A 14488-nucleotide genomic window follows, 5' to 3' on the forward strand; every position below is an offset into this window, starting at 1 on the left:
GGGGATGTTCACTGATGATTGCACAATGTTCAGCACCATTCACGACTCCTCAGATACTGAAGCAGTCCATGTCCAAATGTAGCAAGACCTGGACAAGATCCTGGCTTAGGCTGACAATTGGCAAGTAACATTTGGCCACACCAGGCAATGACTATCTCCAACAATCGAGAATCTAATCATTGCCCCATGACATCCAATGGCATTACCATTGCTGAATACCCCACTATCAACATCCTGGGGGTTACTATTGACCAGAAACTGAACTGGACTAGCCATATAAATACTGTGGCTACAAAAGCAGGTCAGAGGCTAGGAATCATGTGACGAATAACTCACCTCCTGACTCCCCAAAGTCTGTTCGCAATCTACCAGGCACAAGTCAGGAGTGTGATGGAATACTCTCCCCTTGCCTGGATGAGTGCTGCTCCAACACCATCAAGAAGCTTGACACCATCCAGGACAAAGCAGCCTGCTTGATTGGCACCCCTTCCACAAACATTCACTCCCTCCACCACTGATGAACAGTGGCACCAGCGTGTATCATCCAAAAGGTGCACTACAGAAACTCACCAAGGCTCCTTAGGCAGCATCTTCCAAACCCACAACTGTTACCATCTAGAAGGACAGGGGCAGCAGATACATGGGAACACCACCACCTGGAAGTTCCCCTCAAAGACACTCACCAACCTGACTTGGAAATATATTGCCGTTTCTTCATTGTTGCTGGGTCAAAATCCTTAAACTCCCTCCTTAACAGCACTGTGGGTGTACCTACACCACATAGTCTGCAGCGGTTCAAGAAGGCAGTTCATCACCACCTTCTCAAGGGCAATTAGGGTTGGGCAATAAATGCTGGCCTAGCCAGTGGCTCCCACATCTCGTAAGTGAATAAAAAAGCCTTGGACCTAAGAGCTGATGTTGAGGTTTTAGTCACATAAGAAACATAAAGAGAGTGGAGAGATGGTGGGGAAGCAGTGAGATTGTTGGGGAGTGGAAAGATTATGTGTAGAATGGAGAGAAAGTTAAGGGCAGGGAGATCATAGTGGGAGATCGGAGTGATTGGTGATTGTGGGGGATTGGAATTGGACAGATTGTGGTGGTGGTGGTGGGTGGTGGGGGGAGTGTGTTATATGATAGCTTGTTGTTGGGCTTGGAGGAAATACTCCTGCTCCAACACTAGCCCACAAGAAGTGCTGCAAAGGCTTTATGGACCCAGCCTCTCCCAACTCCTTTTACCTGGCAGTTTCCTGAGGCCAGGGAATTCTGGCTGACAGTAGTTAAAATAGAAATGTTGTTAAAATGTTGTCACATGGTCTCCTTAAAAGGTTTCACTGACCAGCCTTCCTCTTAATTCAATTCAATACAAATTTTATTGTCCTTTTGGAAATGCATGCTTATTCATCAAAAATCACATGTAAATGAATAATTAACAATGAAAAAGAAAAATTACATCATCACAAAAATCTGACTTTGATTTAAAAACTCAACTCTGTTAAAATTGGAAGTGGGCACGTTCAAGGCAGCTTGGGTTTGCATTTGAAATTTTTTAGCATTTTAACATTCCACCTGACCCGAACCCTTCATTTTAAATTCACCTTTATTAACTCTGGCTCCCTCTCCACAATTGCTGTCAGGCATGCTGATTTATTTTCCATGATTTTCAGATTTTATTTCAAATTTCCAACATCTTTTGCTTTTCTGAGAGTTCCTTGGAAATTTTTAAGAAAATATATTTTAAATTAGATGATAGAAGGGAAAGTTAGTGAACATTACGTTATGTACAAAAAATCATTAACATTCTTTTATAGCTTAACTTCCGATGGCAGTCCCCAGGTATACAGTTCCCTTTCCTCATAGAGTGGAAAATTATGCACAATAACTTCTTATATAGAACTTTTTATTTATTGAAATGAAGACAGAAAGTGTGGTAAATAGTCAGCAAGTCTGGCACCAACTGTGAAGAAAGAAACAGACTTAATGTTTCCAGTTGAATATAACTCTTCTTCAGAATTGAAGAAGACCAAGAAGTTTTTCCAGCACTTTGTTTTTAATTTCAGATATCCAGCATCCACTGTATTTTGCTTTTTTTTATTTATAGAGTTTTTTTTTTAAAAAGTGAACCCTTCAGGGATGATTTTTTATTTCAGGAGATCCAGCACTACTTTACACCCTCCCAGGCCTGTATAGTATGTTGGATGTGGAGTAGAGCTTTCTGCACTTTACCCTAACAATGTGACTCAGTCGTAACCTGGGAAGAACACTTTTCTGAAGAAGTGTAGCACTTTTCCAATTTCCATGTCAGTACAAAGGGGGAGGGTAACATAGTTGTAATGTTACTGGACTAGCAATTCACAGGTCCGGACGAATGATCCACAGTGATTTCAAATTCTACCACTCTGGCTGCAGGAATTTAAATTTAATTAATTAATAAATCAGGGATAAAATGCTAGTCTCATTAATATTACTCAGGAAACTAACCGGATTATTGTAAAAATCTATCTGGTTCATTAATGTCCTTCAGGGAGGGAAATCTGCCATCCTTATCTGGTCTTGCCTACATGTGGCTCCAGACATTCCAGAATATGGTTGATTCTTAACAGCCCTCTGAAATTGCTCAGGAAGCCACTCAGTTGCATCAAACTGTTAAAGAATAGCACTGTGCATGTACCGTCATCTTCAAAAGGCAATTTGGGATGGGCAATAAATGCCAACCATGCACACATCCCAAGAACAAATTAAAAAAAAACCTGGTGGACCATCTAACTTAGTGCCAATTAGTGCCAAAGTAGTGGAATATTATGTTGTGGACCTTTACGGGACAGGCTCCTGGCTGTGTCAAAGGCAAGACCTCTGCAACCTAGGGAGTCTGTTTTATGTTATTTACATATTTCAAAACAGTTAGAAGTTTTAATCTGAAACAATTTGTTTGTTCCATTTATGAATGCAGTAGATTAGTTAGTCCCAGTACGTGAAACTGATTTAAAACTGATGAACGGACTATTGGTAAATCAATTAAATAGCTTTATGTAAAGTACATGATGTTAATGACCTTGTTATCTTACAGTTGTTTTGTTACTTTACGTTTATATTATGCTTAGTTTTTTTTAAACACTGTTTAATAATTTGTAATGAGCTGGTGAAGAGACAGAAATGGCCAATGATGTGGCAATTCTGTGCAGTATTTCCCAGAGAGTAAACAGTTTTCCCTTTCCAATCTGTCTGAGGTGAATTTTTTGTTTAATTGGTTCCATTAAAGAACTCAATAATGAAAACTGCGCTGGTAAAACAATGATATCATGCACATTGATAACAGAGTTCAAGACTAACATTCATTTTAAAATTGGTGTAAGATAGGGTCAACAAACGGCTAATAATTCTGGACCAAGTTAAAGTTTGAAGGGTGGCCTTGTGATGCAGTGGGTAGCATTCCTACGTCAGAGTCTCTGGGATCAAATCCCATTCCCAGATCTGATGGCTATGAAATGTGTGCCCATAAAGTGGCCAAACAGGTTGACTATTAACCTGAAAAACCTTCCAACACACTTATAAGCAAGTGGTTAGAGCAGGAGAAAGTCATGGTCAGCTGTGCTTGTGTGTAGTGATACCCCTGAAGCTGTAGCCTCTGGCTTCAGGTTAGGGATCTGTTCCAGGGCAAACAGGCTAATGAAAACAGATGTAATCATGTGCTTTTCCTGCGTGTCTAGATGCAGAAAGGCTTTTAAGTCTTGCCTGGATGAGTGCAGCTCCTACAACACTCAAGAAGCTTGACACCATCCAGGACAAAGCAGCCTGCTTGATTGGCACCACATCCATAAACATTCACACCCTCCACCAGTGGCAGCAGTGTGTACCATCTACAAGATGCAGGAACTCCCCAAGGCTCCTTTGACAGCACCTTCCAAACCCACGACCACTACCATCTAGAAGGACAAGGGCAGTAAATACATGGGAACTTCACCACCTGGAAGTTCCCCTCTAAGTCACTCACCATCCTGACTTGGAAATATATTGTCATTCCTTCACTGTCGCTGGGTCAAAATCCTGGAACTCCTTTCCTAACAGCACTATGGACGTACCCACACCCCGTGGACTGCAGCAGTTCAAGAAGGCAGCTCACCACCAGCTCTCAAGGGCAACTAGGGATGGGCAATAAATGCTGGCCCGGCCAGGAAAGCCCACATCCCGTGAATGAATAAAAAGAAAGTCTTAAAGGCCAAATTGACTGAGGAACAAGGCTCAGGAACAGTTCAGTAAAGTATGATTTGGTTAATTTTACATTGAGATGAAATTCTTCATGAGCTCTCTATCAAGAGGGAGGTCCTTAGCAATTATTTGCCAAACCATGGATTTTTTTTAAAGGTCAGATAAGGCAGCAGGCCCTGAGTTTACCTCAGCCGGAATGAGGATCGAACCGCACGCTAGCCATCTGAGCTAACCAGTACTCCGGAGATGGAATTATAGCCACTCTGTCCAAGACAGCTGGCCAATAATTGTGCGCAATCTTATTTGGGGAAAATGCCTCGTATTTAGAAGGAATGACTGCCAACTTCCTAATCGCCATGTGTGAAATAGGTTGAAATCACGTGTTTGCTTCGAAATTGTCACATGAAAAATACAAGTTTGTTATAGGTTTTTTTTATAACATTGGGCCATTTTGCTTTGCATTCAAGTTCTGCACCAAATTCTCAGAGAAAGCGGACAGCTGAATTGCGTTTAATAAAGTCCTTCGCAATTGTTCCAGTTTGGAATTATGTGGGCCGGATATTAACTGGTCATCTAGCCAAAACTTGAGAACATAATTGCTGTATTGTTTTCAGCATCCCAATCGGCATCACTGCCAACAAGCAACAGTTTTAAGGCAAAACAACCTGGGCTTCAAAGTGATCAAAATAAAAGCGACCTAAGGGCCAACTTTTTGCCATCTCATCCGCTATCCCGTCCGCAGTTGTTTCGTAATGTGGGAATGATTGTTATTTTTATCGCAAATGTATTCGATGTTATAGTTGGTGGTATTAGGTGGCCTTTAAGCAGCATGTCAGGGGGAGGAGAGGGTACCGGTGATGAACAAGCCGCACAACGTTGACAGAGAGAGAGAGAGCGAGTGCGGGAAGTGGCTGCACCGCTACTTATTTTGACGGCCATGTGATCCTGCGACAGCCAGATCGATTGGAGAAGCGGGAAGCACGGGAGGGGGAAGGAAGCTCGGACATCGGCGGGGCGGGGGAGGCGGAACATACAGCAACCCTCAGCTTGTGTTTTTTTTGAAAAAGCGCACGAGTATCGCGGAGGCTGCTCCTTCCTCCGATCGCCTGCAAGAAGACTCGCACCTGGAAATCAAACTTCAGCCGTAGACCGTGGAGCGGCAACTTCTTCCAAGTGCCCGCCTAACCCCGCCACTCCTCCCCGCTTCTCCGCAAATCACGTAGCGAGCAGCAGGGACCAGTTACTGCCCGAGGAAAAAGCCCCCGCCACCTTTCAATGCAGCGCTCTCCCAGAGCCGAGGCATCGTGATGGAGAAAGATGTCTTTCTTCTTGTTCAGCTTTTAGCTCTCGCTGTTTGGGGTAAGTGGCAAATGACATAACCTGACATTTCCAACTGTTGGGAGACAGGCACCACCGCATGTCACCCAGAACAGCGCGACAGCAATCGCCCACACGCTTATTGACATACCTGTGGTAAACTATAACCAACTCCGGAACCTCTCTCCGATCATTTCATGGAGGGCTAACATTTTGTGTAACGTTGTGTCTCTTTAAATATATATAGAAAGCCGCGAGTTATTGTCACTTCTTTCAAGATCTCTCACTTCAATAAATTAGTTTGAACCCCTTTTCTAATATTTCTAATTTTTAACAGGTCTCTGCACAGCTATCTTGGTTAAAACATGTTTTCCTTCATCTGCCCTTACTTCGTCCACCAGGCTTTTCTTTGCGAGCTCCTCTTCATTCAATTTCTTTTGTAACTTTTCCGGCTTCGTTTTCTGCACGTTGCCTCTAAATTTAAACAGCCATTTTCTCCTTACTAACATTGTCTCGGGATTGTGGCGCTGAGCCCGGTAAACGCCATCGGCTCGGCGCGAGAAAGACCGGGGTCAAAAGATAAACAGCTGCCTTTCCAAAACACCACACCAACAATATGACTTGTGTTTAAATTGGTATCGTTTTGAATAATTTTATATTCTGTTTTTTAAACTAAGTCGTTCGCATTAACTTTTGTGGCCTTCTAATGTTTTCTATTTTCTGTTTGGCAGGTAATAGTTTGTTGACATCAAGCCTTTCAGGTAAGAAGCACAGCACTTAGCTAGACCACATCTGGCATTCTCCTTTTTAATCTCCATGCTCTGCTCATCTTGTTTGATTCAACTCTGGTCTGGTTATTGTTTGTAACTTGGTTTTAAACTGTTTCCTTATATAACATTGATAAGCTGCAAACTGTTATAAAAATTAACGTATAGCACTAAGGCCAAATCTTGGCATGACAGAGTCATGCAACAGACCAGCCAGCGCAGGTCTGCTACCAAAAGTTATCTTAACCAGTTCAAGTATTAGAAGTTGGAAAGCAGAAATTTCTACTCTGAAGTCTAGGATTCCAGAACCTACTCAGTGAGTTCAAGCTCTCATCCAGGGGTATATGTTCCTCTATGTGTAAAGCTAACTACATAGATATGATAGCCTTAGTTCATACAGCTAGTTGTTGCAGAGCTGAAGTGATAATCTTAATGCAAACAATGTTAAAAATTGCCAAGTATTTGAAAACCATTACAAAACTCCTAAGTTTCTTTGAAATCTTAGTCCGGTCAATTAGATATTTCCAAAGCACTAGTAATGATATCACTGTTTCAAAACAATGAAAAGCAAAGTCTTTGTATTTAATTTTACTTGTTAAAAAAAACCATTCAAATGTTCACGGTATATCTAACTGGAATTTAAAGGAAAGTAACCTAAAATTATTGGCTTAATTTTACAGTGCCATATTTGTAAGTTTCGATATTGTCAGAAAAATAATTTGTAATAATTATACATTAGAAAACTGTAAAGTGTGGACGTTAAACAAAAAGAATAGTTTCTCTTACTTGAAAAATGTCAGTTTAAAACATATATGTATATATGGATTAAATTAACGCTCTTGTTCAAATTTCCAGCCAAGAACAATACAAACCTGCATAATCAGCCACAAACAAGCCAGTCAGAGGGGAAAACAAAACGGATCTGTAACGAGACTCTTATGTTGGAAGTGGTGCACTTGTGTGGATATCACTTTGAAAGCCAACTTAACAGAATGAATTCCAGTGACTGGTGCAACTTCACACTCATTGCTGGGTATGTTTTTTTTAATGCCTATCGAATCTGCTATAAGGCAAACCTGTAATGTCAGATGCAAAAGTTAACTGAAGAAAAAATGTTGCACACTCATTGTTTCTTGATCTTTGCTGTAAAATTTGTAGTCACCCAAAGCATGTTAATTAATCTACAGTTTTCAAGATATAATTAAGTGCTCCATCACTATTCTGGATGAACTAACTTCTAGCCGAGAAATCAATATTTGCCTATGTAAGTGAGGATAGATTCTAGAAACAAGGTATGCAGCCATGGGGCCAATTCTCTCATTTCCTCTGCAGGAGGTTGTTCATTGATTTTTGTTCAGTCCTGATTTTTCTAGTATTATTTCTGGACCTGTTACAAATTAGCTGTAAATCTGAATCTATTACAGTATTTGATTTTGGTAAAACAATGATTAATGCATTATGCCATCTATAAAGGGTGTAATCATATACTTTTCCAGTACGATGTAACACTATATGGATCTGATGTTTGTTAACAGCAGAAATATTATAACTTGACTCTACAAGATATGTTATAGTTTGCAGTTAAAGATATGTACTACAGAATCTTGTTATATGTATATCCTGTATTCACTGCATACATCCACTATGTGCACCAGTAGCCTCTATCCTCTCTGCACTCATTCCCCCTGTGTTGAGAGGATATCACCTATCTTCTCTCCTCATCACCCTGGCTATTTGATGACGCACTCGAGCAAATTCAGACATCCACAGAATATATACTGGACCGGCAAAAGCAAAAAATTGTGATATGCTAATGTCATGATATTCTAGGTAATGAATCCCTGATTCTGTCAAAACATCAGAGATTTTGGGATAAAAGCAAAAAACTACGGATGCTGGAAATCCAAAACAAAAATAAAAATACCTGGAAAAACTCAGCAGGTCTGGCAGCATCTGTGGAGAGGAACACAGTTAACATATCGAGTTCATATGACTCTTCAACAGAACTAAGTAAAAAGAGAAGAGAGGTGAAATATAAGCTGGTTTAAGGGGGGAGGTGGGACAGGTAGAGCTGGATGGAGGGCCAGTGATAGGTGGAGATAACCAAAAGATGTCACAGACAAAAGGACAAAGAGGTGTTGAAGGTGATGATATTATCTAAGGAATGTGCTAATTAAGGGTAGAAAGCAGGACAAGCAAGGTACAGATAGTCCTAGTGGGAGTGGGGTGGGGTGAAGGAATCGAAATAGGCTAAAAGGCAGAGATAAAATAATGGATGGAAATACATTTAAAAATAATGGAAATAGGTGGGAAAAGAAAAATCTATATAAATTATTGGAAAAAAAGGCGGGATCGGAAAGGGGGTGGGGATGGAGGAGAGAGTTCATGATCTAAAATTGTTGAACTCAATATTCAGTCCGGAAGGCTATAAAGTGCCTAGTCGGAAGATGAGGTGCTGTTCCTCCAGTTTGTGTTGAGCTTCACTGGAACAATGCACAAGCCAAGGACAGACATGTGGCCATGAGAGCAGGGTGGAGTGTTGAAATGGCAAGTGACAGGGAGGTCTGGGTCATACTTGCGGACAGACTGAAGGTGTTCTGCAAAGTGATCCCCAGTCTGCGTTTGGTCTCTCCAATGTAGAGGAAACAGATTTTGAAGAAAGATTTTGGGAAACTGTTAGTGTATAAGTACAACCATTTAGAATGGAATGTCCCTCAGGCAGGATGTGCCCATTCAGAAATCGTGGTCCTGGCAATAGTAGTGTTTTTATATTAAGATTTACTTGGAACCTTTGTATTGAACATAGAATATAAGGATTCACCTGGTCAGGTGGGGAATCATGAAGTATGAGGGAGGATGTATCTGGAATCAAGAATGTTAAAAGCCCTGCAGAATGCTTCATGATGTTTGTTAAGGAGTGAGGGGCTTTGAGATTTTCTTCTGATACTCTGAACTTTTTAAAAGTTTATTTTGTTAATAAGTATTAGTTTTAGAGTATGTGGGTTAGGTGAGGGACTGTCACAGCATCCATATACCACAGAAGATATTTCGGTACAAGGCAATGTGTTCAGTCAGAAATTTGACCAAATAGATATTATACCACAGAGATGGTTCTGTAGTCTGATTAAGGGTGCTTATTGGCTACTGGATCTGGAATTTAATTGGTAAAATAGAATTGGTTTTACGTAGAAGATTTATAAAATCTACAGCATGGAAACAGGCTATTCAGCTCTACTGCTCTATACCAGCATTTATGGTCTGTTTTAAAATGCTCCTGTGAAGCAACTTGGGGCATCATATCATGTTAAAAGTGCTACAAATAGCACAGAAAATATTATACTGACAATGTTATTTGAAATTATCCTTTTGTTAACACCCCAAGAGTGGTGCAGTTGTTATTTTTATCTCTAACAGTTTTTTCACCACACCGCTGTTGATGCATTGACAGTTCATTTAATATTTTGGTGATTTCTTTTTCTAATTTCACCAATTCTTGGGCAGTCCTGCATTTTTTGCCTATGTTGCAATTCATTGCTCTTATTCCTATGGAACCATCTAATTTAAATACAGTTACTGAAATAAGAGTAACCTGTTATTATAGCATTAGTTGTAGATACACCGTATTCTACTTGTGGAGTAGATATATCATGGGCCCCAGCTATGCCTGTCTCTTTATGGGCCCCTTCTACAACTCTTTCTCCGGTATATCGATAATTACCTCGGTGCTGCTTCATGCTCTTGTCGGGACTTGGAAAAATTTATTAATTTTGCTTCCAATCTCCACCCCTCCATCATTTTCACGTGGTCCATCTCTGACACTTCCCTTCCCTTTCTTGACCTCTCTGTCTCAATCTCTGGTGATAGACTGTCCACCGATATCCATTACAAACCTACCGACTCCCACAGCTACCTCGACTACAGCTCCTCACACTCCGCTTCCTGTAAGGACTCCATCCCATTCTCTCAGTTCCTTCGCCTCCGTCGCATCTGTTCCGATGATGCTACCTTCAAAAACAGTTCCTCTGACATGTCCTCCTTCTTCCTTAACCAAGGTTTTCCACCCACGGTCGTTGACAGGGCTCTCAACCGTGTCCGGCCCATCTCCCGCGCATCCGCCCTTACGCCTTCTCCTCCCTCCCAGAAACATGATAGGGTCCCCCTTGTCCTCACTTATCACCCCACCAGCCTCCGCATTCAAAGGATCATCCTCCGCCATTTCCACCAACTCCAGCATGATGCCACTACCAAACACATCTTCCCTTCACCCCCCCTATCGGCATTCCGTAGGGATCGTTCCCTCTGGAACACCCTGGTCCACTCCTCCATCACCCCCTACTCCTCAACCCCCTCCTATGGCACCACCCCATGCCCACGCAAAAGATGTAACACCTGCCCCTTCACTTCCTTTCTCCTCACCGTCCAAGGGCTCAAACACTCCTTTCAAGTGAAGCAGCATTTCACTTGCATTTCCCCCAACTTAATCTACTGCATTCGTTGCTCCCAATGTGGTCTCCTCTACATTGGAGAGACCAGACGTAAACTGGGTGACTGCTTTGTAGAACACTTGCGGTCTGTCCGCAAGAATGACCCAAACCTCCCTGTCGCTTGCCATTTTAACACTCCACCCTGCTCTCTTGCCCACATGTCTGTCCTTGGCTTGCTGCATTATTCCAGTGAAGCCCAACGCAAACTAGAGGAGCAACACCTCATCTTCCGACTAGGCACTTTACAGCCTTCCGGACTGAATATTGAATTCAACAACTTTAGGTCTTGAGCTCCCTCCTCCAATAAATTATATAGATTTTTCTTTTCCCACCTATTTCCATTATTTTTAAATATTTTTAAATCTTTTATGCTCCCCCACCCCCACTAGAGCTATACCTTGAGTGCCCTACCATGCATTCTTAATTAGCACATTCATTTAGATAATATCACCAACTTTAACACCTTTGTGTTCTTTTGTTCTGTTGCCTGTGACATCTTTTGATGATCTGCTTCTATCACTGCTTGTTTGTCCCTACAACCACACCAACCCCCTCCACTTCTCTCCCCCCACCCAAACCACCACCCCACCCCCACCACACACCTTAAACCAGCTTATATTTCACCCCTTTCTTGGATTCACTCAGTTCTGTCGAAGGGTCATGAGGACTCGAAACGTCAACTCTTTTCTTCTCCGCCGATGCTGCCAGACCTGCTGAGTTTTTCCAGGTAATTCTGTTTTTGTTTTGGATTTCCAGCATCCGCAGTTTTTTGTTTTTATATCTACAGGCCTAGCCAGTATTTCATTTTATTGGGTTGTTGAAAAACAAGAATGTCTGATGTTTCCCCCGGTCCTGGTATATTTCAGAATTCATGTTACATTTCAACTTACAGTGTGCTGGCAGATTCATAAGCCAAAAGGCTTTTATGGTTCTGTGGGAAGCATTCCTTATTGATAGGATTGTGGTTCATACTCAGTAGCTACCCTAGAACTCTTTTTTTTCTCTAACCCCAAAATTGCCAGATTTATTGAATGCAGTTTCAGAATGTATCATGGTGAGAATATGAATTCCCATCCTTTGGGTTTTGAATGTAGTACTGTAACCAGAGGTTAGAGGTCAAGAGGTGAGACGAGAGTGACTGCCCTTTACATTAAGGCAGCATTTGACTGAGTGTGGCATTACAGAGCTGTAGCAAGATTGAGGTCAATGGGAATCAGGGAGTAAAGTTGGAGTTACACCTAGCACAAAGGAAGATTTTGCTAGTTTTTGGAGGCCAATCATCTCAGCCCCAGGATATCTCTGCAAGAGCTTCTCAGGGCAGTCCTAGGCCCAACCATCTTCAGCTGCTCCCTCAATGATCTTCTCTCCAACATTAGGCCAGAAATGAGGATGTTTGCTGGTGACTGCACAGTGTTTAATACCATCCTGAACTCCTCAGTTACTGAAGTAGTCTGTGTCTGCATGCAGCAAGACCTGGACAACATTCTGGCTTGGGGTTGATAAGTCGCTAGTAACATTTGCAACTTAGAAGTGCGAGGTAATGAGCATCTCCATCAAGAGAGAATCTAACCATCTCCCTTTTATATTCATTGGCATTACCATCACTAAATACCCACCATCAACATCCTTGAGTGGAGGTGGTGGGGGGTCAACTTTGACCAGAAACTAATAAATACAGTGGCTACAGTAGCAGTCAGAGGCTGGAAATTCTGTGGCAAGTAACTCATCTCTCAGCTTCCTAAAGCCTGTCCGCCATCTACAAAGCTCAAGTCAGGAGCGTGATGGGATACTCTCCACTTGCCTGGATGAGTGAAGCTCCAATCATACTCAAGAAACTCATCCAAGACAAAGCAATTGACTTGATTGCCACCTCAAACATGCACTCCCTCCACTCCCTCCACCATCAAAGTACAGTGGCAGCAGTGTGTACTGCCTACAAAATGCACTGCAGCAACTCCCCAAGGCTCCTCCAAAACCGTGACCTCTACCACCTAGAAGGTCAAGGGCAGCAGATGCATGGGAACACCACTACCTGCAAGTTCTCCTCCAAGTAAGATTCCATCTTGACTTGGAACTATATCACCGTTCTTTCACTGTTGTTGGATCAAATCCTGGAACTCACTCCTGAACAGCACTATGGGTGTACCTACACAACACGGTCTGCAGTGGTTCAAGAAGGTGGCTCACCACCACCTTCTCAAGGGCAGTTGAAGATGGGCAATAAAAGCTGGCCTTGCCAGTGATGCTCACATTCTAAATACAAATAAATAAATGTTAGGCTACCAAGCCTTTGCATAAAAGCAGCAGTAGGATTAACTTACTCTTTTTTTCTATGTACAGGTTGAGCCCTTGTAGCTTTACAACATTTGGCAGGGACTGGGAATTGGGAGTTGGGAGTTGGAGGGGTCAGGGACAGTGGGAGACTTCGGAATGGAGACCCAGACGTGCATGGGAGTTTGGAGAATGGCTCACGCCAATTATGTTTTAGATGATCCCCACAAGCACTTGACAATTGCCAGGTACAGTATGGGGTCTGATGTGTTTGTGGCACCCTTGTGGCATGGAATGCAGCATCTTGAAATTGGACCTTGCTGTTCCTATTTTCTACTTGGAAAATGAGTGTTGTGAGGGCCAATTTCTCCTCCAGTAACTTTTCATTTAGCTGGAATCAACTGATTTTCCTCCTCCTTACAACTTAATTAAGTAGGACATCTCATGAGGTTTTATTTCACCAATGATAAGAGTACTGTTTTGATTCTGTGCCATGTCTAAATATTTTTATGGGCATCTGCAAAGTAGAGTTTGTTCAGCCTCCATCTGTACTAGTCTCATGTGGCGAATGGAAAATTTGTACTTGGCCACTCAAATACTACCCATGCACCAGGTTTACAGTTATGCTCTTTCAGCTCAACTTAATTGTAACCATTTGTGTTGTCAGCGAAAAGAAGGAAGTTCCAAATTTGGCATTCTGATATTTCTGCCAACAGCTAATCACTGGCAGCACCTCCAGCCTAGGACTGGCAAGAGAATAAAATCTAATCTAATTTAATAATTTGTGTTGACCACTTGTAAGTATAATGATGTATGGCTGATAAATGTATTGCTTTTCCAATTGTTCATCAGTTCATCCAAAATACCAAATATTCAACACCTGGTACTTCTAAACAATTACGATTTGTAAATGAACTGCTCATTCACTTGAGCTAGTTTTCTGTACAGTAAGATTACCAAACTTACATTTTGATTCTGCTGACTTTAATTTGATCTATTAAAAATCAAAATGAAAAACCTGGAACTATACTAGTTCCCTGGAATAGATTCCTCAAAAAACTTAATGTTCCCAATCAGATGCGTAAGTGTTCAGATACTATAACAAAACTAGGAAGTAGCATACAATTGCATTGCCAATCATTTTTTAAAGACGGTAATATGGTTATGTTCAAAACATTGAAATAAATGGAACTTCTGAATTTTTGAGGATTGATGTGGCTCTCATGTTTTATAGGCTTGGAATTTATATATGCAATTTATATAAATGTAAGATTATAATTATTGCATTGTGGTAGATGTATTTCTGCTTTCTTAGATCACTTTCTTAGATCACTTCTCTGTAAACACAACAGCATGGTGGAGGCAACGTTTTCGATCTCTAATGTGCTTAGAAAATACAATAGAAAAAAGGGCTTCTTCTTGTGATTTGTCACATTGCTGCTCTTA

At 41.6% G+C, this 14488-nt stretch overlaps 1 protein-coding gene across 2 annotated transcripts in view; it reads left to right on the top strand.

The window, feature by feature from the left end:
• Positions 1–4865: 4865 nt before the first annotated feature.
• The window catches only part of LOC121276158 (receptor activity-modifying protein 3-like), a 79988-nt gene continuing 70365 nt past the window's right edge, over positions 4866–14488 (top strand). Inside the window, exons 1-3 of one of the 2 annotated variants that reach the window (XM_041184222.1) lie at positions 4866–5562; positions 6252–6281; positions 7143–7320. In XM_041184222.1, coding sequence (XP_041040156.1) covers positions 5511–5562; positions 6252–6281; positions 7143–7320 — 260 coding nt within the window. In that variant the 5' untranslated portion in view covers positions 4866–5510. The remainder of the gene's footprint in view (positions 5563–6251; positions 6282–7142; positions 7321–14488) is intronic. The other variant, XM_041184223.1, reaches the window with a different exon arrangement.

This window comes from Carcharodon carcharias, chromosome 3 (assembly GCF_017639515.1).
Source record: "Carcharodon carcharias isolate sCarCar2 chromosome 3, sCarCar2.pri, whole genome shotgun sequence".
Classification (NCBI taxonomy): domain Eukaryota; kingdom Metazoa; phylum Chordata; class Chondrichthyes; order Lamniformes; family Lamnidae; genus Carcharodon; species Carcharodon carcharias.